The 26,450-nt window shown below is 35.4% G+C and overlaps 1 protein-coding gene across 6 annotated transcripts in view; it reads right to left on the bottom strand.

Annotated features, from left to right (window-relative positions):
* LOC115968733 (lysine--tRNA ligase, cytoplasmic-like) overlaps positions 1 to 21,760 on the bottom strand; it is a 36,820-nt gene extending 15,060 nt beyond the window's left edge. The window contains exons 1-19 of one of the 6 annotated variants that reach the window (XM_031088226.1): positions 21,582 to 21,759; positions 21,107 to 21,249; positions 20,460 to 20,557; positions 19,609 to 19,684; positions 15,609 to 15,677; positions 15,324 to 15,489; positions 15,141 to 15,234; positions 14,154 to 14,239; positions 13,125 to 13,249; positions 12,984 to 13,046; positions 9,157 to 9,282; positions 8,763 to 9,045; positions 8,553 to 8,649; positions 8,307 to 8,463; positions 7,543 to 7,686; positions 7,372 to 7,440; positions 7,138 to 7,281; positions 6,967 to 7,018; positions 5,800 to 6,140 (exon numbers count right to left, since the gene is read on the bottom strand). In XM_031088226.1, the coding sequence (XP_030944086.1) occupies positions 6,124 to 6,140; positions 6,967 to 7,018; positions 7,138 to 7,281; positions 7,372 to 7,440; positions 7,543 to 7,686; positions 8,307 to 8,463; positions 8,553 to 8,649; positions 8,763 to 9,045; positions 9,157 to 9,282; positions 12,984 to 13,046; positions 13,125 to 13,249; positions 14,154 to 14,239; positions 15,141 to 15,234; positions 15,324 to 15,489; positions 15,609 to 15,677; positions 19,609 to 19,684; positions 20,460 to 20,545 (1,854 nt within the window). In that variant the 5' untranslated portion in view covers positions 20,546 to 20,557; positions 21,107 to 21,249; positions 21,582 to 21,759 and the 3' untranslated portion in view covers positions 5,800 to 6,123. Of the gene's footprint in view, positions 1 to 5,799; positions 6,141 to 6,966; positions 7,019 to 7,137; positions 7,282 to 7,354; positions 7,441 to 7,542; positions 7,687 to 8,306; positions 8,464 to 8,552; positions 8,650 to 8,762; positions 9,046 to 9,156; positions 9,283 to 12,983; positions 13,047 to 13,124; positions 13,250 to 14,153; positions 14,240 to 15,140; positions 15,235 to 15,323; positions 15,490 to 15,608; positions 15,678 to 19,608; positions 19,685 to 20,459; positions 20,575 to 21,106; positions 21,250 to 21,581 lie in introns of those variants that run through there. The other 5 variants (XM_031088224.1, XM_031088225.1, XM_031088223.1 and 2 more) reach the window with 5 other exon arrangements.
* Positions 21,761 to 26,450: the final 4,690 nt, after the last annotated feature.

A 26,450-nucleotide genomic window follows, 5' to 3' on the forward strand; every position in this document is an offset into this window, starting at 1 on the left:
AGAGGCATATGCCGTTTACAGGAGAACCACTTTCTGCCTCTCTCTCTCTCTCTCTCTCCAACTATCTCCCTCTCACTCAAAAAGAGCCCATGAATGAATGCTAGACAGTTGAAAGCCAACCAGTAGCTTTGGAGTTTTAAGGTTTTATTTCCATGGATATAATAATCAGTAAGATCATTGACATTATAATTAAGATTCATTGTCCGAAATCCTTTAAACTTGTACATAATGTTGGTGGTTCCCTTTCTTACACCACTACTCCACTACTCCATGCGTAAATGATGATGTTCAAAGAGATTCTTTTGGCTTTCAGTCATTTCAAAGTCTATTGCTTCACTATTCCATGCGTAAAAGATGATGTTTTTGTTCAAAGAGATTCCTTTGGTTTTTTGTCTTTTCAAGTTTTCTTTGGTTTGGAGAATCAGACAAAGCCCTTGTTATTGAATATTTTAAAAAAGCACTATTCAAAGATTACTGTTCACTGATTACTATTTACTATTCACTTTTATTGTTCATGACACTGTTTACTCCGAATTTTTGCCTATTTAAGGGGGGTTGTCCCTTAAGTTTAAATCAGGATGAAGAAGAAAAATCATCTTCCAAAGAATCAGACGAATTGTTTGATTCAAGGATTCTAAATAATTCTTCTTGATCTTTATCTTCAATATTTAACATGTTAAACTTATTTTTTAACTTACCAGGTTTTTGTTTGCAATCTTTACTGTAGTGTCCAAGTTTACCACAGTTAAAACATTTGCCTTTACCTGATCTCTGTTTAGCATAATTTTAAAAAACATTTTTCTTTTTAGCATAGTAATCATTAGGTTTAACAAAGTTAGGTTTGTATTTTTTATATTTTTTATGGCTATAATTTTTGTGACTTTCATCATGTTTTTTACCATTTTGCCTGGAAGGAGCAATAGGAGGCAAATCATATTGTTCACAGAAATTACCCATTTTATATTTAGCTTTTCTTTTATTCTTTAATTGGTGTTTTAACAATTTTTCATCATCGCACATATTAATACCAAGTTTTTTAATAATGCTCAAAATATCACCATAAGTTAAATTATCATAATCAATAGAATCATTTTTACTCATTAATTCTTGTTTTACCTTATGAGCAAAGATAGGAGGCAGACCGTTGATCAATAAACTTTTCTTTCCAATAAGGCTTGTAACAATCTTTCCGAAGCATTACTCTAGAAATGAAAACATCTTGGTACCATCTGTAATCAGACATAGTAGGACATCTCAAATTATTCAGATAATCAGAAATTCGAGACGAAATATTAGATGGAGTACCAACAAAATATTTGAGAATAGTATAGATCAAGGTATTGATACCATCAAGAATACCTCGACCAACACTTACATCAAAAATAGGCAAACCTTCAACATTCTTTTTAACAGCATGTTTAATAGATTCTTTGACAACATAAATTGTTTTGAAATTGATGGTTAACAACAAGATATCAACCACCTTAGTTTGACAAAGAGGTCATTGGTGTGAGCTTCATTATATTATTCATGGAGAAATGATATCATTTAGCAGTCAAAGGTACCAAACAGAAACGTCCAAATCGGGGACACTGGAAGATAAGACAAAAATATATTAATATTTTTACAAAAGAGATAAAATCATTATGTATTTTAGAAAGTAGAGGCCTAACAGATGTCAAAATAAGGTTAGGAAGTGAGCAGTGAGCACCTTCCTAAGCTTGTAAAACTACATTTCTAATCATTAAACAAACTAACAACTCCCCCTATAAGAGAAGAGACATGCATTTTGATTCCTAAAATAATGTGTCGTGGTCTTGAGTTCAAAGTGCATGACACAGCCCCATTAAGCACGACCAGCCTTTATGTTATTAACAAGAGAAAAATATGAGCTAAGCTAATCAAGCTCACTCTTCTTCTTTTTTTAAGTCAATATTCCAAATACAGGAAAGTTGAATTAAGTTTAATATTGGTTAAAATATATTAAAATGACGTAGAAAGAGAAAGGGAAAGCAAAGGGATTTTTTTTTTTTTTTTTTTGAGAAGGAAAAAAAAAAGAGAATTAATATGGTTTGTTCTCATGATTTATATTAACAGCAGAAAGTTTCGAATGGCTATATCTTTGCAATATTGAATTTTATGTTACTCCCACAATCCCAAATTGTTGGTTCTCTATTTCATTTGAGATTTTTTAAAATGAAGTCCTCTTTCTAAAATTAATAAATAAAATTCCTATCTTACCATTTATTTTATCTTAAAAGTCAGTAGTTTTGGAAAATTGTACTTTTTTTAACTAAGATACAATACATTAAATGATGTTCCCTTAAAAAATTGAATTTTCTAAACATGACCAACATTTTAGGACAAAGGTACTTGAGGGCATGTGTGTCGTCAAAACAACAATTCTAAGAGGACCCAAATGCATAATTGAAAAATCTAGGAATAGATGGAATGAATCTAGGTCTCAAGTGTGGGCTCTAATTTTACCTATGGAAGCAAGAATAAAAGTTGAAGATATTATAACTCTTATACCATGTTAAAATAGAAAGAAAAAATAAAACAAAATAATGTGGAAGGAAAAAGCAGAAGCAAAAAGAATTAATGCAGTTCAACCTAACGATCTACATCAACAATAGAAAACTTCAAATAGTTACATCTTTACTATATTGAATTGTGTGTTACAATAAACCTAATCTTGAGTATATATACAAATAAAATACGCTTGGTATGATAACCCTGCAAATCATGACAGCCTATGGTATTTCAAAATCTTATTAGCCCATAATGTTCTAAAAAATCAGGGTCTACAATATTTATGGTAATATTCTGATAAAAATACCCTAATATCTTCTACCATTAATCCCCCTCAATCTCAATGTGGATGCTAGATGAAAATCTTAACTTTGGATAGACAATCTTCAATACGAGTAAGGTCTTTAGTTCCCATAGAATGAATCAAAAACTACCAAGAAAAGCCTAAGACAACAGCACCGCCGAAAAGGAAGAAGCCCATTAAGAAGGTGATGCATGAAAGACTACATCTTGCTGGGGACCTGTAGGAATAGTCTCAAAGAGCATACATTAATTCTTCAATACAATGAAGGTCTTTAATGATCATCGCATGAATCGAGAACCACAACGAAATTCATATATATATATATATATATATATATATATATATCCATTAAAGAGGAAAAAGCTCGTGAAGAAGGTGATGAATGCGAAAGACTCTCACTAGGGACGTGTAAGAGTAGTCTTAAGGAGCATTTACTCTACTACTTGAATAGAAAAACATCAAGAAGACGATTAAATAGAGAGAACCGACATAATAGAAAAATGCTAAGATCACAACTATTTACACAACTTGCCACGTGACAAGTTATTAGTGGTGGGTCCACACCTCCACCACTTACAATTTGTCACATTGCAAGTTGTTTGCGGCAAAAATTGTGTAAATAGTTGTGGTCCTAGCATTGTTCAATACAATAACATAAAGAGATTTGGAGCAACAGCACAAGTAGGTGTATCTCCAACAAGTGTTTTGTGTGGAGCATTAATGAACTATGGAAGTCAGATAGTAGGTCAAGCATGTCGTCATAACAAAATTGACATGTGAGGGCTCTAAGCTCATGTGAGACACATCGTGGGTGTCTTCAGAGTAAGAGGCAATTTACGCATCACAAGAAATGCACGATTGAGACTCAGTGCTTGAGGGTGTGTGTGACACCAAAATGACAATTATTTAAGGACATGAATGCAAATTTGAGAAGCTTAGGTATAGATGGGATCCCTAAAGATCATATCTTTAGTGTGATCTCTAATGTTGATAGCAAAAGCAACGATGAAGGTTGATAAGGGACAAAGATTATGACTGTAATACCATGTTATAATAAAAAGAAGAAGAAAAAATGATTTAGAGAGAATAAGAAAGCAAAAAGAATTAATTAACATGATCTAGTCTGATAGCCTATGTATACAGTGGAAAAGTCCTAAGCTAGTACATCTATGCTATATTAAATTGTGTATTACAATGAATCCAATATATGATATATTAGGATTAGTATGATAGTCTTAAGATAGTAGTAGTTAGTAGTAAAAATAAACATGGTTTCCCTGTTATTCTAGAAAGGGCAAAACTTAAGAACAAATTCTTAAATGTTTTACATAGGGTCCCTAATTGAATTCAACCACATGATTGTATTGACTAGTAAAAACAATGTTATCTTTTCCAAAAAAAATTAATTTAATTTTACCTTGTGCGTTGGTCAATTCAATCGCTTTTTTAAAAAAAAATTATAATTTGATAGCTGGGATGAGAGGATTTAAACCCTAAATATCTTTGTTGAAACACAATGAAATGTCAGTTGTGTTACTAGGCTCTTGGCGTCAATGCAATCACATGACATAATTTAAATGAGAACCAAAGGTACAATACCTAATCAACTATACCTAAGTTTACAAACTATATCTAAGCTTACCAATCTAATACCTAAGTTTAAACTTTATAAAAAAACATGGTTTACAATATATATATATATATATATATATATATAGTAATATCCTAATAAGACCACGTTAAAGTTAAACGCTATGTAACTCTTTGAGATGTTACACCGTCCCATAATTTTTTTTTATTGAACAAATACTTTAACAACTTACCATTGAGCTGCATTGTATTCTTACACTACCGTAAACATATTGAACTTTTCTAATCAACAAAACTTCAATTACCTATTCAAAATAATAAATTTTGGAATATTTTTAACTTTAAAATTATGCTTGAGTTTTTTAATAAAATAATAAATAGCATTCGATTAACACGAAATTGGAAGTGTTATGAATTTGTGTAACATCGAAAAAAGTGACATAATGTATAACTTAATCTTAACCCACCAATACTTTTCCAATATATATACTATGAGATCAAATTCTATAAGGATGTAGTGTAAAATCTAAGTTTTACCCATCTAATCCCAACATGCCACATTATCATATTACATATTAAAAAATAGATACAACCACACTCAATCAATTCCAATACTCATTTAAAAATCTAACTTAACTATGAGTTTATTGAGATGTTACTATGTGTAATAAGATGTATTAAATTTTAAGTAAAAAACTGATGTGATAATCTTTTATTAAATAGTATAAACTGTAAAATATAGATTTTATACCCTATCCTTACCAACCAAATTCAGACTCACACACGGTTACCTAAGCACAAATTTGCAATAAAAACAATAGAATTTTATGATATATTTATGGTGTGGACAGTAGAATACTACTCTGCACTTCACCGAGCCAGAATTTTAGTGTCCAGAAATACGTTTACGGGTCAAAAACAAGCTGAAAAATTGGGGGTATTTGAGACAATTAAAAAAAAAAAAAAATCTTTCCGAGTCAGCAATAGGCTACTTGCCTTTCATTTCAGTATTATTTAATTGCATTTCCGAAATTAAAGCTTAATGCTATGCCTAAAGCTGCATAATTCAATAATCCTTACACAATTATGCGGACAAAGTTTCTGAAAAACCCTATAAACTCCTTTTAACCATTAAATTGCATATTCTTTATGCTCATAACATGCATGTCAAATTTCCTTCATATCAAATGTTATTTACTATTAGATCAATACATCTATTTTTTATGCTTAATTGTTTACCATAAAACTTGAACTTTATTTAAACATGTCATTGATGACATAATTGTTGATCTTTGATCTTCTTGAAATTTTACAAACATAGAGGATATAATAACATGTAATCTAATAGTTAAATTTTCAAAATTCGAATCCAATAAGAAAATATAAGAGTTTCAAGAGTTTTTCTCCAAACTCCCAATTATGCATAAATATATGAGAGAGAGACAACAACAGTTCTAATAACTTGATTCTTCATTTAATTTCACATGATATTTTGAATTTGCCAAAAACTAAAAATAAAAAGATATATGAAGAATTACACAATTAGTAAACTGAATTAACAAGGATGGATGGTATTTCGACCCATAAAAAGTGACAAAATTCGCAAGAAATTCAGTTATGACGGAAATCACATCGATCAAAGGTTCATGCCAACTTTCCGGGATGAGAGCTCTGGGTTTCAGAATTTTCAAAATTTCCTAAGCTCCTGCATTGCCTAAAGGAATACCAAGGGACCAACTAAGTCAGTCAAAATATACAATACTCTGGGACATGGATAACAGAACCATAGTTATCAAAACAGGAACAAAAAGTGAACTGCACCAAACATCAAACCACCAATGAATTGGTATAATGGTTAATTGGTTCAATAATTGAGTCATTGGGTGAAAACCAATAGTCAGTGTTTAATTGTATATATTTTTTAAATTGAAAAACATATTGAAAATAAAATAAATTAAAAAAAAATATGATTAGCCAGTACTAAATTAAATAAATATGTAAGCTGAAAGCATACTAAATGTTGAAATTAATAAAAGTATAATTTCATAGAATACATAGGCATCATTGAAATATAGAATTCATGAATTTATATTGACGACGACAAAAAATAGAGCCTTGAATTGATACCTTAGTTAATCAATCAAGGTTTCAAAGTAAAAGACTTAAAAAGTATTTCATTATAATTAAATATTGAAAGAAAGCATGATTATTTGGTTAAAACAACCTATAATTAAAAACTCAGTTTAAAAAATAAAATTTATTTTGCAAATCCAGTGTTTCTTTCATACCAAACCAAAATCCTACATAAATGATTTGAAAGTTCGACAATTAGTTCGGTACGACTTTAATAAATATAGATATAACTGCATACTCTTTAGACAGAACACAAAAAAGCCATCAGCACAATATACAGGAATGAAACCTGTAACTGAATACGAAAGAGACACCCTTCGAAAAAAAAAAAAAATTACGAAAGAGACAGAAAAGACTAGCATCAACTAAGACAAAAGCATAACATGGGCCAAACTGAAAATGAGTACCTTTAGCAGATGGCTCATCTTGAGGTTTCATGGCTGGGAAGAGAAGAACCTCCTGTTACCAAATAGCATATGTTGAGACCCCATTGAGAACATAGAGCATACACATACATGTATAAATGAGACAAATGCAAACAGGCACAGACCCAAGAGAGAGAGAGGAGAGAAGAGAACCTTAATGTTTTGTGAATCAGTTAACAACATTGTTAGCCGATCAATACCCAATCCCCAACCACCTGTTGGAGGCAACCCATACTCAAGAGCCGTACAGAAGGTTTCATCCAAAGCCATTGCTTCATCATCACCAGATTGCCGATCCTGCATGCAGACCACATATCATTCAGAAGAGTTCCAGAGGAATTTATTTAAGGATAAATCCACTGCACACTTAAAAACTGATGCGTGAACCTTGAGCTGCTCAGCAAATCGCTGGCGTTGTACCACAGGGTCATTCAATTCAGTGTATGCATTGCAGAGCTGAGCGGTTACAGAAAAATTAAGTCAGAATCATGAATTATAAAGCTGAAATTAAATGATACATAGAAAGAGAAAGAAATCAAGATATCCTGAAAAGCATACTTCATGCTTGTTAATAAATAACTCAAAACGCTCAGTAAGGCCTTTCTTCGTTCTATGCCACTTTGCCAAAGGACTCATTAACTCAGGGTGGTTAATGATGAAAGCAGGATTTGTACAAGTCTCTTCCAAGAAGTGTCCTACAAGCTGCAGTAACAGAAAAAATATAAATAACCAATTCTCATAAATTATCTGAGCATGCAAGCAAGAATAGTCTACCTTAAGGAACAAAATCAGATCAAGTCAGAAAACATCATTGTCAGAACAAAAGAAATTACACACTTTTTCTAATGCAGAATTACTTAATTATTGTAAAATATTGGGGACCCCATCACATTGTTCTTTTAATGGCATTTCCAATCAACCACTTTTCACTGTTCCCAACCTCCAATTATCTCTCCCACAGACAAATGCTACAATTTCTACTTTATCCAACTGCTACAGCTTATCAGTGTAAGCAATCTTATTGAACCATTACTCCAAATAGCAGAAAGCCATCTAAGGAAAAACCAGTATTCCAGCAAGAGCTATCCAATCCATTGCTCCACACCCAACACCCCCCCCCCCCTCTTCTCACAAATAAAAAACTTAAGCCCTTGCTCATACCTAGCCTCTCATTCACCTCCTTAAGCATAAAGCTCAGAACCTTCGTCACAGATATTGTATCTACTTAGTACATAACACAGGATCACAATGCCGGTAACTACCTAATTTATGTTCAATAAAGTAATAAAAAAAATTTATAAAGGACTAAGCAGAGAACTGACTTTGTCCAACAAACGTGCTGTTGTTTCAGGAGGGGCACATTTGATCTCATACTTCGTGCATACGTCTTTCAAATATTTGTTGGCCTCATCACTGGAAAAGTCCTTGGGAATATTGAGGTTCGCCATCTTCTCTAATTCTTCTATCATGTCAATCCTTCTGCCAGAGTTAAAACAACCAATTTCATATATTTTCATATTCATGTTAATGTCATACAATTTGTGAGAGATACTATATAGATGACAAACCTGAAAGGTGGAGTGAAGTCAATCTCAATTGGATCCTCATCCAGCCCATTTGCATGATATTTAATTTTATATCCGCCTGTAAGTTCCTTTACCATCCCTATTACACATTACTGTGTCAGGAAAAATCCAAGTATTTTGGAGGATAAAAATAACTTCACTACCCAAGTGGATTGAAGCAGTTGTTTGCAACATGATCCAAATGACCCTTACCACTCAACATTGTCTCAGTGAGTTCCATCAAGTCATTGTAGTCAGCAAAAGCCATATAGAACTCACAGGTGGTGAACTCAGGATTATGCGTCAAATCGATGCCCTCATTTCTGAACTGCTTTCCAATCTCATAAACACGGTCAAGTCCACCAACAACAAGCTCCTTAAGATAGAGCTCAGGTGCAATGCGCATGAATAGCTTCATGTTCAGGTCATTGTGATGGGTCACAAACGGACGGGCAGCTGCTCCACCAGCAATCATATTCATCATTGGTGTTTCAACCTGACAGTGAAAAGAACATTGAAGGTAATGAAAAGAAAGTAAAGTCAAGTGCCATATGTAGAAACCACCTGAATGAATTGAATAAATAAAAAATCAAGACAAACAACTAACCTCCAAGAAATCACGACTGTCAAGAAAGCGCCGAATATATGAAATGATCTGAGATCTTGTCTTAAAAATTTGTCGAACCTCCATATTCAACATCAAATCTAAATAGCGTTGCCGATAACGAGTTTCCTAGCATTGAAGACAATAAAATAAAACACCAGAAAAGGAAAAGAAGAGGAGAAGTGAAAACACAGTCCAAACTGAAAGAAAATAAAATAAATGGACCCATCTCACTTTTATCTGCATCAGGAAAAAATAATCCAATTCATCAGGTTCAAATCACCCCCCACAACATCAATAGCAACCAATAAGACGTAGATTAAAGGAATCATTTAATTTAAAAAAAAAAAAAAAAGGATCAAAGTGTTCCCAATTCAAAAGATGAACCTAACATTTATAAGGATCACAAGGGCAGACTTATGACTACAATCTCCAAAATTTCTTGTGGACAATGACGGGAGTAGAGTGGTGCATTTAAATTAATTAACCGGGTTTATAAATATAACATAGCATGTGTGCTGCAACAAATCTTCTTGTAGTATGATTCACTTGTGCATAGTTCAACCATAAACCTACCCAAACTGATGTGAAACAAGATATGAAGCTCAACCATTATTGTCTGAAAGTTTTGTCTCATATTTTTGTATTTTTATTCAATTTAGTTTTTTTTATTAGTTTCTTATATTTAAAGTTTTTTTCTTATAATGTAATAAAATTATATAAATCATAAAAAACGAATCACCCAAGTATACAGGAAGTATACTAGGGTAAACTATCATTTACAAAAGTTACATAAATCTAATAAATCAACAATAGAAAATAAAGAAGAGGTTCATCATAGCTGATAACAATCCAATAAAGTTCTGAAAAAGAACAACTTGAGATCAGGCATAGAACTTTCAGTGTCTTCAAAACTCCTGCTATTCTTTTCCCTCCAAATACAACACGTCAGGCAATGGGGTATAACCATCCAAATATGACTATTCCGATGACTACCAAACCATCCTTGCCAGCAGGCTAAAAGCTCAACAACTCTCCAAACAAACCAAATATCATGGACCATAAGTCTGAAGCAATAGAGCAATGTAGCAAAAGGTGATCAACAGATTCACCATTGCATTTGCACATATAACACCAATCTGTAATCCTTACCTTCCTCAACCTTAAGTTGTCAATTGCAAGATTTTACCCAAAGCAGCAGTCCATACAAAAAAGGCTACTCTCAACAGGCCTTTGATCTCCAGATGATTTCCCAAGGGAAAGAATGAGCACTGGTGTTTGAAGGGGCACCCAGAAGTTGGTAATAAGTACCAATCTTGAAGCCACTTCTCTTGTCTGGTATCCATGAAGGTCGTCAAAGACTCCAACACGCAGTCTTATATTTAAAAAGTGTTGCTTGCAGCTTTCTAGCCATCACTCATGGTGAATGCAGGGCCTACAACCCAAGGACTACCATAAAAGGTTCAGTGGTCTAGGTAGCCTTTATTTCTATCCTTTAGTAATTTTTAGGATTTTGTTTGTCAAAATTAGGTCCTGAAAGGAGACTGGGGTTCAGAATCAATTTTAAGATGGAACTATTTGTGGTTTTAGTTTTATTGAGCTTATAAATAGGCTGTGAATAGTACATGTGAAAAAAGCACTCACTTTCTTCAATAAATTATTTTGGATAGCTATCTATTATTCTGATGTCTTCCAAAGTTTTCCTCCTTTCAATTCAAGGACTTGCCACTTCTACTACATCACAAACCCAGGATAGAAATTAAAGGACTAGAAATGTCATTCACAAACAGCATTAAACAGTAAAATGTGTAACTGTATTCTGGGTAAATGGCCTAAAAATGCATTGTGAAGAGCTTATTCTCTCTCTTCCTGCTCCTAGTTATATTCCAACCCAAATCTGCAACCATCCAAAAGCATGTGAATGAAACTAGCAAATTTCTTTAATAAGCCATCTAGGATTAAATGACCCATACTGGTGAGCAGAAAAGCTTAGGTACTTAGCCAATTATTAAGTAGGATGACAACCGCCCATCACACAAACTTGTGAGGAGAAGATGTATGCATTCAAGGGTAAGAAACTAGAAAAATATTAGTGAAGGGTGGGAAAGTTTTTCTAAGCATTTGTCTTTTGTGGTGGGGGATGGTTCTAGTATTCTTTTTTGGCATGATAAGTGTTTCTCATATTCTTTTTTAGCATGATAATTGGACTGGAGATAATTCTCTTAAAACTCTTTATCCTCAGTTATTTGTGTTCAGCCAATAAGGAAACTTGTATTTCTGAAGTGTTAATTCCTCCAATTGGTCGTAATGATAGAGTATGGAGTTTAAGATTTTATAGGGAATTTAATGATTGGGAGTTAGCGGCTTCCTATTCCCTTCTTCACTTCATTCAAACTCAGATTCCTAGGGGTGGAGGTAGTGACAAACTTTGTTGGCGTCTCAATGGAATTGGAAAGTTTGACGTTCAGTCTTTTTATCATAAGATTCAAAATGTAACTCTTTCTACTTTCCCTTGGAAGGGCATTTGGAAAGTAAAGTTTCCTAAAAGGGTAGCATTCTTTATGTGGACAGCAGCTCATGGCCAGATCCTAACTTTGGATAATCTAATGCTCCGTGGTCGCACTTTAGCAAATTGTTGTTTTATGTGTTGTTGTAATGAGGAATCTGTGGATCACCTGCTGATTTCCTATCCAATTGCTCATTTTTTGTTAATGTATATGCTTCAGTTGTTTGGGATTGATTGGGACATGCCAAGTTCCATTGCAGACTTCTTGTTTTGTTGGTATCATTGGCTTGGGAAACATAATTCTAATATTTGGAATCTGGTTCTGGGCGTTTAATGTGGAATATTTGGACTGAACGGAATCGGTGTTCTTTTAAGGATACTGGGAAATAATTGGCTCAATTTTTAGATTTATGCCAACAGACCCTCTTTGATTGGTCTTGGTGTTGGGGTCTCTCGGATTGTTCTGCACTCATGGATTTTCTTGTCTCTTAGAATAGCTTAGTGTCTGTTTGTTTCTTTTTTCCTCTTTTTTCTCTTAGTTCACTATCGTGAACCTTGTGTATTTTTCATGCTATTCATTTTTCAATAATATTTTTTCTTACCTATCAAAAAAAAAAAAAAAGAAACTAGAAAAATATTCCTCAGCAATACAGGTCATGTAAGTCTCCTAGCTACTTGAATTCAAAATAATGCAACACCAAAACTACGTAGAAAAGGATAATTTCTAATAAAAGAAAAAAATCAAAACCAAAAAAGCATTAAGTGGAATAATTCAAAACATAACCAGCTTTTAGAAATTGTGTAACGAGAGCTTTGTGTTACAAAACTTCAATGCCTTTAAGCCTGCTAGTTACTTTAGGCTTTCTCCAGAGGCCAACCTATAGTGTGAGCCCCAGGATATAAGCATCAAATCACTTTCAAAGAAATGGTTTGAAAGATTCAGTTTGTTAAGCCTAAAGAAACCTTGTTCAAAGAATCACATTTACCCAAAAAATTAATTCATTTACCATTCAGGTTCAAGCGAAAGGGAACAGAAACTATTTCCAACTGACAACTAAACTGATGTATTTCTCTGAATGGGTCCTTATAATATAAAGAAATAAATTATATAAAAGAAAAACTACCAAAGATTACCACACAAGTATTCGGAACATATTATCACAAGCCCAAAAATGAAGGTTTGCAATTCATTTTCACTGAACTTCAGGATATTAATCAGTACCAGATCATATGTACATAAAAATTTTATTTTGGGTGTGCTAAAGAATACAGTTTAAAACAGTGCAACAGGAATTTGGTTGAATTTTAGGATATTAATCAATACCTGGTCTTTCAAAATATATGTTTCAGGATTCCTGGTACATCCTGGGACCCAAGCCTCCTCTTTCTGCAACAATAAGAAAGTAAGGAAGTCAGGATGAGACTGTAACCAGCATTAAATCATTCAGGGAGAAACCATGTTCACCTTCAAATTGGCATTGTCAGACACAGAACCAGCCTTAGGCTTTTGCCTTGGCATCATATGGAGACAATGGGATAAGACTATAAACGATCTTGGAAAAATACTTAGCTCCCCCCTTTTAGTTTTCCCTGAATTGAAAGAAAATGTGTTAAATTACCGATTCTCCTAGAAACTAAAACCATTAGAAAATGGTCAATTTAATTTGAACATAATTCTAACACTCCCTCTCACGCATGGGCCCAACCTCCCCCTTAATAAGTGGGGCCAAACATGTGTGATTTTTCACATTTTAAATGGGAGGTAGAGTGAATTTCAATTACAAATTCTCCCAAAAGTTTAAGCTGCTAGGAAATAGTGAATTTAATCATTTGACCATAATTCTAACAAAATGTAAGTCAACCAGGAAGTTTATAATTTAAAGAAACAATGACTCAAAAACCTACAACTCAACTTTGAAATTCAAAAAAAATAAATTATGCCTCTAGCTCAAATGGCACCTCCTTCCCTTGTAAGAGAAAGGTTGGGAGCGAGTTTGTGAGTTCAAGACCCACTAAATCTGTATGTAATTATGAGTAAAAAAAAAATGTACATCTATATCACAAGACTGGACCCATTTCTAGAAGATTTCAACAATCATGCGGCATACTGATAAAAAAAAAAAACCAATTATGCAGCATAGAAAACTAAAACAGTTCACCATAGGGAAAAAGACCAAAATGAAGCACCTATTTAAGGGAATTTTCAAGCGGTCTCTTTTAAATTTGTATTTTGAAGTTCTACCTACACTCTCCATAATTTTTTCCTTATGCCACAAAATTTTCAATTCATTATCAAACATCAAATGTGAGAGAGAGAGAGAGAGAGAGAGAGAGAGAGAGAAACCAAATTAAGTAATTAAACTGATGGTGATTTCTTCTGTAAACTCAAAAGTGTCAACACAGTAAGGAGCAGCTACATACATATATATATATATATATATATATATAAGTCAAAAGGTGTTAGTAACTACCCAATTGTAGTAACATCACAAACCTGGAAACCCCTTGACACCAACAATATCACCACGCTTCACAGTCGAATGGAACCTAGAAAATTCTTCCTCATTCAAATCCGACTTGCTGCATAATGGAAATGAAGAATATCTTTATCATTAAATTTGGTATCTGAGCAGCAAAACTTAAAGGTGGTGCAATTTAGGGGGGACACCCAGCCAGGGGGTGGGGTGGGGGGAGTGATTGTCCATGAAACTAATTCATATCAGAACCAAAATTTCCCAAATAGTACCAAGTGGAAAGCCTCATTCATACATATTCATCATCTTGTTTATATAGGTCCTTTATAATTTTTTTTTTTAAGCGCAGTTGAGAAAACTAGGCAGTGGTACAGAGAGATGCGATAAAGTAAAATGACCTACATCATTCTTTTTGCCAATCTACCTAAGCCTTCTACATACAACTAATCAGGCCTCAAAAACACGAAATTAGCAATAATTTCAATAAATAAAATAAAAATAAAAAAACAAAGTTTCTCTTACAAGGAACTTGGGCAAAATATTGACATTCAACTAATTGATGAATCACTACCCAAAAATATTAACTTTTTAAGACAAGAAATTTGACATGAAATGCTATGTAACAAGAAAATCCAAATTCCCAAACTAATCACCTATTCCACTATAGAAGATCACAGAGAGAGCAATTTGTGTCCATTCAAAGAAAAGAGTCCAAAAGCAAAAACAAAGGCTCTTCTACTAATATGAAAAGATGCCAATGAGCTGCATCTCAAATTTCACCTCCTCTTACAAGGGTAAGGTGGAGGAAGAAGTCATAGGTCCAAGGCCCACATGGTTGCATGAATAACTTACAAATAAAAATTTTAATTTAAAAAAAAAAAGAATTTAAAACTAATAGAAAGATAATTTGTCAAAGACATTGCATACCTAAAGAAATAACAATACTAAAATCATAAGGAAAAATCAAATATGAATAAGGGAAAAGAAAAGATACAGTGATAAGATACCTAGCATCAGCCATAACTTGGACTTTAGCAGCACCACCATGTAAATCATAAAAGAATAGCTTTGAAGAAGATGAGCGTTTGCTCATGATACGCCCTTGCATAGGAAAGAAAATTATTAAAAAAAAATCACCGAAAAAACATGATAGATACTAACCGAATAAATAAAAGCCCTGATTTCAATACCAGCCAAATTTACAGTAACATCCTCAAGATGCTCCCCATTGCCTATGTTTTTATACTGCTCTACATATTCAGGGTTAGACATTGTAACAGGGAATTTGTGAGGATATGGCTCTTCACCAGCTGCCCTCAGAGCTGCAAGATACTTCAATCTATTTTCGAAGTATTGCTGGAGGAAAAACAAACGAGGAAGATTAAAAGCAGGAGATTGAGATTATAATCAAGAGCTTTGTGGAAAAGATCCAGGAAAAGAATGCTAACTATTGCAGGACAAGAATGGACTTATACCGTTGGATCCATATCTTCATCGTCAGCTGCTGCAGATTTCTTGCTGCGGGAATCTGCCATAGAAGCAGCCTGGAACATAAACACAAGTTTATTCTTAATAAGATTTCAAAACAAGGTGGTAAGGTACCTTAGAGATAACAGCCAATAACACATCATACTCCATCATGTTCAAACTCCACAACATGATGATCAATGTAGATTCATTCATATAGTAACATCAATACATTCCATGGCACCAACATTTAAAATTCTCTATATTAAAATGAGTAATCCAAGAAACCAGCACCTACAATTACTTCAGGATTTTTGAAATTTTTTTCATCACAATTAGGAAAGAATGTGTCTTTTTTTAAAATAATTAGATAGTTACAATGGCCAGAGGGCATTTGAACCCTGGATGTCTCAGTTTTTTTTTATAAGTAACCCTGGATGTCTCAATTGTAAATACCAAGAGATGTTAGTTGAGCTACAAGGCTCATGGCAGAAAAAAGAAGTCAAATATATGAACAAACAACACTAATTACTATTTTAAATACTCCAAGTTTGTCCTAACTAATTAAGACATGGCCATCCTTGCATATGAAAATTTTTCATAATAAAAATTATAAGAGGTGGATTGTTTTTTTAAGCAAATATATGAGATAAACATGTAGCCAATGAATCATAATAAGTTGTTGCTCATTCTAATACTACAAGATATTCTTTTCCTCAAAATTTACAAGGGAACAATAACATTCCAACTCTTAAGTTCTATTTCATTGGCCTAAATTATAACAAGGTTAGATTAGAATAGGAAAATATATAGATATTTCACTATATAGTCCGCAAGAATGGAAGAGCACAAAGAATAAATAGAACTGCAGAAAATTAAATTCTGTGGATCCACAGAGATTTTCATAATCAAGATATGGAGGCAGGCAGCTTATTCTTTCTTTGATCATATTTATTCCAAGATACCGAGGGGAGGGGGGTGATAGGATGACATGGCAATTAAATACAAGAGGTAATTTCAATATTCTCTCCTAATATAATGCTACTAGTAGCAGAAATGCTCATTCTTTCCCTTGGAAGAGCATTTGGGGTGCTAAGGCCCCAAAGAGAGGGTGTCATTCTTTTTGTGGTAAGTAGCATGGGATAAGATTCTTACTTTTGATAACCTAATCAAGAGGGGTTTATCCCTAGTAAATTGGTGTGGTATGCGTAGGTGTAATGGGGAAACAGTTGATCATCTTTTGCTCCATTGCGAGCTTGCCTATGCTTTATGGAGTGAAGTGTTTATGATGTTTGGGATTCAGTGAGTGATGCTGGGGACAGTAGCATTTCTTTTAGTTGGATGGCAGAATAGGATTGGTAAACACTCCTCAAATGTATGGAATTTGGTCCAGCATGCTTGATGTGGCTAGAGTGGAAGAGAAACAAAATAGCCATATGTTTGAGGACATTGAGAGACCTCTTGACCAATTGAAATCATTGTTGATCCATACATTGTTTGACTAGTTTCGGGCATGTTGTTTTTCAGATTGTACTTCTATTTTTGAATTCCAACACTCTTTTAGATCTTCTAATTGATCATCTTATAATTTTTTAAGATACTTTGTTTTCATTACTGTGAACATAGAGTGTTTTTCATCTTCAATAAAATGAAATTTATCACTTAGCCCCTCCCCGCCCCCCCGCCCCCTATTATAGATTAAAATGAAATGTTAGCATTCCATCAAATGTGAAAGCCAAAGCACCGTTGAGAAGCACATGGCATGATGATTGTATATAGATTACTTCAGTCACATCCAAAGTGCAACCACATCATAACTTCTACAAATAATTGCTTTCTAGGTATTCAATTAACTTAATTTTTTACATATGCTTGATTGTTTGTTCATTTTCCTTTTTTTTAAGGCAAGCAATCACTTCAGGTCCCAATAAATATGAGATGACTGATTTTGGTCATTTGAAAATTCAATTGTAAATTTAGTAACTGGAATTTTAATATCATTTCAATTTTGCCCTCACCATCATCTTACTCATGGAAAATGCTAACATGTCTAGTGGATTGCTAACATGTCATGCCTAAACAAGACGTAGCAGTGAGCCTAACGTAAGAAGCTGAGGTGTACAAAAAAAATGTTCACAGCAGCATCCAACCAAACACATCCATACGTGAATGCCGGCATGTGAGATGCATCTTCCAAAGAAAAATTAAAATCCAAGATAGCTTGAGCATATAGCCAAATTAACACAAAAAATGGGTACATGTTAGATTTCATTTCCCAATCAAACATTCATTGTTTGTTTTGCCTTTTGGTGTGAATTCATGAACTGGGTTTCTACTACTTTTTGGGGATTCTTGGCAAGAGGCATCTCATTTGACCCACTCACCATCGCCAACAAATCACAAGTGTGTGCAAATTTTGTGTGAGATTTGTGTGAGACTGGCCAAGGTGCAAAGACAGTGACTGACAGCTGTTGGTGGCTTGAAGATCCAGCCAGATTGTTGACTACATTCCCCAATGTGCACTTCAACTGTGGATCTAACAGATTAGTTAAGAATACACTTGAATCCATGGCCACAACAAAGCTAGGCAATACAAAATAAGCTCAAGGTGGGGGGAAGGGGGGGCAGACAATTTGAAATTAGATCCAACTAAGGTGGTAAACTTTAACTTTTCAAAAAAAGGTATAATATGTCAAATAACCATCTAGTCTGAATGCCAAGCCTTGGCTCCCATACACGTTCAACCAACTGGTTTCAATGATGTCCAAAACATTCTAAATCATCTACTATCAAAAAAATGTGACTACATTAACAACTTGCACACTAAACTTTTGAGCACTAATCTATATAGGCATCTCAATTATTGTATGAAAAGAAGATGAAAGGATCTTAACACACTTAAACACAGCCCCTTTATCCGTATTATCCTTCAAAATCTTGGAATTCTGGTATCACAAGCTCCCATTAAGTGTTTATAGAAGGCTCTCATACTTCTTTCAGTGCGCATAGTCAGCATTTTTTAGTCTACTAACTCTGCTCCTCACAAACACTTCTAATTCTTGGCATCTTTTCGGCAATTAAAAATATTTAGAATACTGTATGATTAATCAGCAATTATAAAGACTTAGAATACTGTCAATTTCATAGACTTCTAACCAGGAATTTTTACTCATACATAACAAAACTACATGACAACTCTTCAGCAATTCAATTGTTAGTTTTTTTTTTTTTTTTCCTCCTTCAGCATCATCCCTAAAAGATCTGTTTGAGTTTAGTTATCTAACAATTAATCATTCATGTAAAATTCTGAAACAAATTCCCAAATGAATCAACCTAACTACAATCCAGTAACCTTATTCAAGAAACTAACAGCGTTTTTACACTATTAGAAGCAAAAATAAGTAAAGTAAAGCAGTTACAATTATAGGAAGCAGAAATAAATGAAGTAAAGCAGTTACAATTTTAATCACTTCTCATGTTTGCAAATGTAATGAGAGAGAGAAAGAAAAGTGAAAAGATATATACCCCCATGATACTTGTATCAAAATTTCAACAGATCCTTTGGGCAGTAGAAGTGTTCGTGTACAAGTCAACATTTAAAGTGTATTGTACAAATTACTAATGACATAAACTAAGCAAGCAGTGTTTTTTTTTTCTACACTTCTTTGCTCTTCTATTCCTTCCATAACCAAACACAAGAAGGTCCTACCAATTTCACATGTCAAATTTTGTTTCTAACTTATTAAAATTAGCAAACACAGTAAACAATCATATTTAATTATAGCACCTATATGCAAATATCAAAGCCATGATATTCAAATAGAATTACAAATACTAAATAGCTAGTCCAAATGACATTCCCCAATAAAATAAAAAAATTAAAAATACTAATGAAGTTAACGATTAGAAGGGATCTTCACGGCAGAAAATAACTCAAATCCTTTCTTCATTATTTTCTTAGTTTCTCAGAAACTGAATAGAACATTAGCATTTCACGCATGCAAGTACCTGTTTTGCCTTCTCCTCCTCCTTGCGCCGCCTTTCTTCTTCCCTTTGCTTATTCTTCAATTCTTTCTTTAGTGCACTGTAAATATTCCCCAAAATACAAAGGAATTAAAAACCCAAAACTGGTTTGATTTCTTCATTTATTGGTGGGGGTAATTTATAAGCTTCAGAAAGCTATGTTCATATCTTCCTCAACTTATCCTACATAGTAATCGTAGTCTACTTGCACTATATTTTGAACAAAAATAATGCATAAGAAACCTATCAAAAAAAAAAATAATGCATAAGAAACAATAAAAATAAGAAACTAAATATGTGCATAAAACACCAAAAATAATATTTTTAGAAGAATTTGGATCTATAGTGGTCAAATTTTGTACTGGCCACCAATAACAAAAGTAACACATACTGCTTTTGTATATAACGCCTGTGTATGGTGTCACCCAAATTCTCTGGCCTTTTCAGTCAATACAGGTTGTTCCAGCTTGTTTCAGTCCATTTTGGCAGGTTTTGGTATGCAGGCAGGTATAACTATCGTATTTTTTTATATTAAAAAAAAATTAAAGATAATATAACTTGTTTTCTCTCTTTTTTTTTGTTATATGCAAAAGTTGTTGAGAAAAATATATTTTGGAAAAGATTAATATGGTATTGTGAGTGTATTTTATGTCCATGTATAAAGTATAGCAACACACACAAACAGCACACATCCAAGAAGGAAACAAAGACCCACAACAGTATAAAAGACTTTGCCCTACATCACATGAAAAATGGTTTGTCATTCTTTTTCCTCTGTTTTTCCATTAAAAATACAAAAATTTATGCGAAATAAGATACATTTTTCCAAAACTTACTTTTTGCTGACAGTTTCTCCAGCAGCAGGGGAGACTGTCACCGAACCCAAGACTGCTTTCTCCTTTTCATCGACTGAGCCCTCCATTTTTAATAAGACCTAGACCAATCAGAAATCTGCATCACAATCCCATAAATCACAAGTATAAGACATCATAACAGAAATATTTAAATAAAAAATAATAACTTTCTCTTCTTCCAGTTTTCCTGACAACCAAACTGTGGGCAAAGAACAATATCATGAAACCAAGAGAATAATTATATTGAGAGCAAGAGAGAGAGGAGGTAGGGATGGAAACGGGGTTAGTTTTGTGCCCCCAAACCAGCCTGGATTGGATTTTTTTTTTTTACCGCAGATCCCAAACCCGCCATCTAACTCCGGATTTTTTACAGGGGCATTTCGTCAAACACATGGCAGGCAAAAAAAGTTTTGATATATCAGCCAGAATTACAAAATGGGGTCACTTGGGTATTGTTTATCCTAACTAAAAGTTCAGATTTTTATAGAGTTGATTGTCATTATTTTCAATCAATGGCTTTTTTTTCCCCTAGTTTCCAAGCACATGGACCATCAAAATTGAACTTTTACACAAAACCCACTATTTTTAACTAAAACCCAGAACCGAAAAAAGTAGGGGTGTGCAAGTACCGAACTACACCGATCCACCGCTCCACAGGCCGACCGATTGAACCAAAGATGACGATCGGAGAGGATAGATAATTCCGACGCCGGTGAGGTATGGTCGTCGGAGACAGGTGTTGTATTCCGATGCTAACCGAACCGCACCGAAACTTACAGAAAGAGATGCCGAGTTACAGAGTTTAGAAGTTTTTTTTTAATTTATGAGACACAGCTTATTGTGAGGGTGAGCGGCTAGGGTTTTGGTATTTATAGGTTGACTTATTACTTTGCTACATGGGCTTTTTTTTTTTTTTTTTATTGTAAGTTTGGTTCATACGAGCTATTGCTGAAATTTCTTATACATGACAGAAGCCGGATCCAAAGAACAAGGGTTCGGCTTCTGGCATGGTACAAAAAATGAATGACTTGGATGTTTCTGGGTTTAAATAGAAATTAATAAAATCGAATCAAAAATTTGGAAAAGGTTTCGTATAGAAATTACCAGAGTTAAATGGCTGTCGCGGCTGGAGACAATGAGACGAGTGGCTGCGTCGATAGAAAGCGGAGAGAAATAGAGGTTCCCGGTCCAATATTAGGGTTTATAGATACGGCTAGGGTCTTAGGGCTGAGACGCTAAAGCATAAGAGGAAGAGTGATGCGCTTTTTTTTTCTTTTTTTCTTTTTTTTTGGATTTTACCCAGATGTTTGGGTTGGTTAGATTTTAAATCATTACGTTTTAGAGTTTAGATTTTATCCATTAAAGTTTGTAAGTGTCTAGATTTTATCGTCAAATCCTGAAATTTTAAGGAGTAAAATCTAAACACCCAAAAAATATAAGAGTAAAATTTAAATTCTAAAACATCAAGTATAAAATCCAATCACTCTAAATGTTAAAGGGTAAAATGTAACTTTTGAAATTTCAATATGTAAAAATCAATCGTCTCTAAACTTTGAAAGTATAATTTGCAATTTAACTTTTTTTTTTTTTAGAGAAGGGTATTAAATTATTAATGTATAATGTTTTTTTTTAGAAGAATGTATAATGTATTTGATATTATAAATTTATAATATATATTTATATATATTTAATATAAAATAACTGTATTAATATATATATATATATATATATATTGTAGAGCCTTGATTTGTAACAACTCCAAGATAATATTGGACTTGTATGTAAAGAGGCCTACACAATATCATTTGTAGAGAGTGGGTTTGAAAGGTATGACCTTGGGCACAGGTGAGCGGTTTTGTCGTAGTATTTCCAGGAAATAATGCATGGGTGGGTTTGGCTAGACTCCCCCCCCTCTAGGTTTTGCTTCCTTCCTCCTTTATATCAGTGTTCCCTTCCCCTTTTTGTGTCCACGTGTTCATATTACCTTTTTTTTCGGGGTACAGGCTTGTCTAGTCCTTCCATACCTAGAGTGGTTGGGGTTTTTGTTTCTGAAAAAACACAAGGGCATGGTCTTGGGTATGGGCTTGTCAGATGCAGAATCCCTAATTACTGTGTTGGCGACTTTTCTCTTGCCCTTTCCCTGTACCGAGTTTGCCTCTTTTTCCGTGCGTTTTGGGAGGAGCCGAGCATAAGACTGTCCTCGGCCATGTCCTCGTCCCCTGTCTTGGGCTTTCATTAGGTGTCCTTGGAAGACTGCTCTCCTCGGCCTGGGCCTTGGGCCCATATGAGGGATGAACTTGGGCCGCAAATTATCAGGCCCCACAATAGCCCCTCAAAATCCTGCTGCCCAACTCTAGTTGGGGAGGAGGGTTTTGATTATGTTGGGCTTACATCATGATTCGCTTGGGTTCTGTACTTCATTGATGTTTGTACCTTTCCATTTGCATAGAAGACGCACCGAATTATAAGAGGTGCCCCATCTAAATTTTAGCCACACGGCATTCTTTGATGCTACATTGCTCAAGACGCGCCTTCACGAGGATCTTTTAATTTTTTTGGTTGCAGGTGGCATTGGAGACCGGGCCAAGCCCTTCTTGTCCATAGCGCTCCTTGGAACTCTGCGTAAATTAAATATCTCCTCCTTTCCCTTTAAATAAGTAGGACAGTAGGTTACTCCTCTTACATACAAACCCATCAATTTTCTTCACAACTGTAACCCTTCAGCCATAATCACAGTCTCTATACTTAGCGCCTCCCACCCTTGGTGCAACATGCTTGAGGCACGTGTAGGGGTGAAGAAACTACACCCTCCGCAGAGGCGCCGGGTCCCTCCGAGGCTCAAGGTGATGTGGTCCGGACAAGGTAGACACAGACTCAAGATGATCTTCCATTTTGGTAAGATGGGGATGATATCTCTCCCTCTTTTAGCCAAAATCCGAAGCAGATACTGGTCGCATCAGATTTTTGACGCGTCAGAAGTAAGGTTTTCCGCCATCAGCGCCGTCTGCTCTGTTGCAGGCGTGGTTCTACGGAGGCTCCTCCCCTTCCGGCTCTCTGCACCTTTTCTTCAAGCGGTGCTAGCCTGGGGTCAGGTTCCCTGCACTTTTTCTTCAACGGTGTAGGCCCCAAGTTGGGTTCTTTGGCTGCCTGAGTTATGGGCATGTAAAAGTGTCGAGGAATAGTTTCCTTAGACAACATCTTGGAACAGCAGCCAACCCCTCCTCTGCGCTTCTTCCTCGGCTTTCTCTTTATTCTCTTGTATCTTTTTTTTTCGCTTACGTAGTTAGCTTTAGTATAGGCTTATTCTAGCTTTTCATTGTACACTGTACTGTTTCTTTGTCTTAATAAAAGATGAGTTTATTTATTTCTAAATACTTTTCCTTTCGGCAGCCATTACTTTGTGAACGAGTGTGCTATGCATGTATTTTCCCTTAGCGATATTTAGAGCAGGAAATTTTGAAATAGAACCCTACCAATCTGAACTTATCGGCATTATCAAGTATTATCAAGTATAATAACGACAATTCCCAGTAAGTTAAACTCAGAAAACTAACCAAGATAACGGCTTAATGCCACGTAAGGCAGGCGCGACAATCGTCCGAGGATGATAAATAATAAATATACCCTCTGAGGGGGGCTTCCGAGCAGTGAGGGGCTTTGGCCGTGTTTTGACGACACCTGACCCTATAACAATTGCACCAATTCCCTTGGTTTCGAGGATCCGAGGGTAGACTGCGGATTTCCGTCGGTCTAGGAATTAACCCAACTATCAATGGGTAACTCTCATCTGGGGTAGACTCTTGGGGCCATACGACGTCTAGGCTATGTCTAAACCCTGTAATTCTCTTCTTAAAAACTTGTAGTTTTGCTTGTAAGTAGTTGGTTTCCCCAGAGGCTTGAGTCCGAGGACCATGCAAGGCCTTGGTTCTGTCCAAAACTTGTACTTTTTCTTTTAAGTAGTTGGTTTCCCCAGAGGTTTGAATCCGAGGACCATGCAAAGCCTTGGTTCTGTCCAAAACTTGTACTTTTTCCTTTAAGTAATTGGTTTCCCCAGAGGCTTGAGTCCGAGAACCATACAAGGCCTTGGTTCTGTCCAAAACTTGTACTTTTTCTTTTAAGTAGTTGGTTTCCCCAGAGGCTTGAGTCCGAGGACCATGCAAGGTCTTGGTTCTGTCCAAAACTTGTACTTTTTCTTTTAAGTAGTTGGTTTCCTCAGAGGCTTAAGTCCGAGGACCATGCAAGGCCTTGGTTCTGTCCAAAACTTCTACTTTTTCTTTTAAGTAGTTGGTTTCCCCAGAAGCTTGAGTCCGAGGACCATGCAAGACCTTGGTTCTGTCCAAAACTTGTACTTTTTCTTTTAAGTAGTTGGTTTCTCTGTCCAAAACTTGTACTTTTTCTTTTAAGTAGTTGGTTTCCCCAGAGGCTTGAGTCCGAGGACCATGCAAGGCCTTGGTTCTGTCCAAAACTTGTACTTTTTCTTTAAGTAGTTGGTTTTGAGTCCGAGGACCATGTCCAAGGCCTTGGTTCTGTCCAAAACTTGTACTTTTCTTTAAGTAGTTTTTTCCGAGGACCATGCAAGGCTTGAGTCCGAGATAAAGGTTCTCCCAGAGGCTTGAGTTTGTTCTGTCCAAAACTTGTACTTTTTCTTTAAGTAGTTGGTTTCCCCAGAGGCTTGAGTCCGAGGACCATACAAGGCCTTGGTTCTGTCCAAAACTTGTACTTTTTCTTTTAAGTAGTTGGTTTCCCCAGAGGCTTGAGTCCGAGGACCATGCAAGGCCTTGGTTCTGTCCAAAACTTGTACTTTTTCTTTTAAGTAGTTGGTTTCCCCAGAGGCTTGAGTCCGAGGACCATGCAAGGCCTTGGTTCTGTCCAAAACTTGTACTTTTTCTTTTAAGTAGTTGGTTTCCCCAGAGGCTTGAGTCCGAGGACCATACAAGGCCTTGGTTCTGTCCAAAACTTGTACTTTTTCTTTTAAGTAGTTGGTTTCCCCAGAGGCTTGAGTCCGAGGACCATGCAAGGCCTTGGTTCTGTCCAAAACTTGTACTTTTTCTTTTAAGTAGTTGGTTTCCCCAGAGGCTTGAGTCCGAGGACCATACAAGGCCTTGGTTCTGTCCAAAACTTGTACTTTTTCTTTTAAGTAGTTGGTTTCCCCAGAGGCTTGAGTCCGAGGACCATGCAAGGCCTTGGTTCTGTCCAAAACTTGTACTTTTTCTTTTAAGTAGTTGGTTTCCCCAGAGGCTTGAGTCCGAGGACCATGCAAGGCCTTGGTTATGTCCAAAACTTGTACTTTTTCTTTTAAGTAGTTGGTTTCCCCAGAGGCTTGAGTCCGAGGACCATGCAAGGCCTTGGTTCTGTCCAAAACTTGTACTTTTTCTTTTAAGTAGTTGGTTTCCCCAGAGGCTTGAGTCCGAGGACCATACAAGGCCTTGGTTCTGTCCAAATCTTCTACTTTTTCTTTTAAGTAGTTGGTTTCCCCAGAGGCTTGAGTCCGAGGACCATGCAAGGCCTTGGTTCTGTCCAAAACTTGTACTTTTTCTTTTAAGTAGTTGGTTTCCCCAGAGGCTTGAGTCCGAGGACCATACAAGGCCTTGGTTCTGTCAAACTTGTACTTTTTCTTTTAAGTAGTTGGTTTCCCCAGAGGCTTGAGTCCGAGGACCATGCAAGGCCTTGGTTCTGTCCAAAACTTGTACTTTTTCTTTTAAGTAGTTGGTTTCCCCAGAGGCTTGAGTCCGAGGACCATGCAAGGCCTTGGTTCTGTCCAAAACTTGTACTTTTTCTTTTATCTATGGGGCCTTGGCTTTAAGGGAATGAAATCCTCGGCCGAGCCCCTTGAACCATCTGCGTGGCTGACGCTATAAGTGTAGCCCCTAGTCAAGAATCATAGCCTCTATCGAGGCTTTACGCTAGAGCACTGTGAGTGGCTGGTAGAAACGACAAGGGTACTGTCTCAAACCATCATCTATGCCAAGACAC

This window comes from Quercus lobata, chromosome 11 (assembly GCF_001633185.2).
Source record: "Quercus lobata isolate SW786 chromosome 11, ValleyOak3.0 Primary Assembly, whole genome shotgun sequence".
Classification (NCBI taxonomy): Eukaryota; Viridiplantae; Streptophyta; class Magnoliopsida; order Fagales; family Fagaceae; genus Quercus; species Quercus lobata.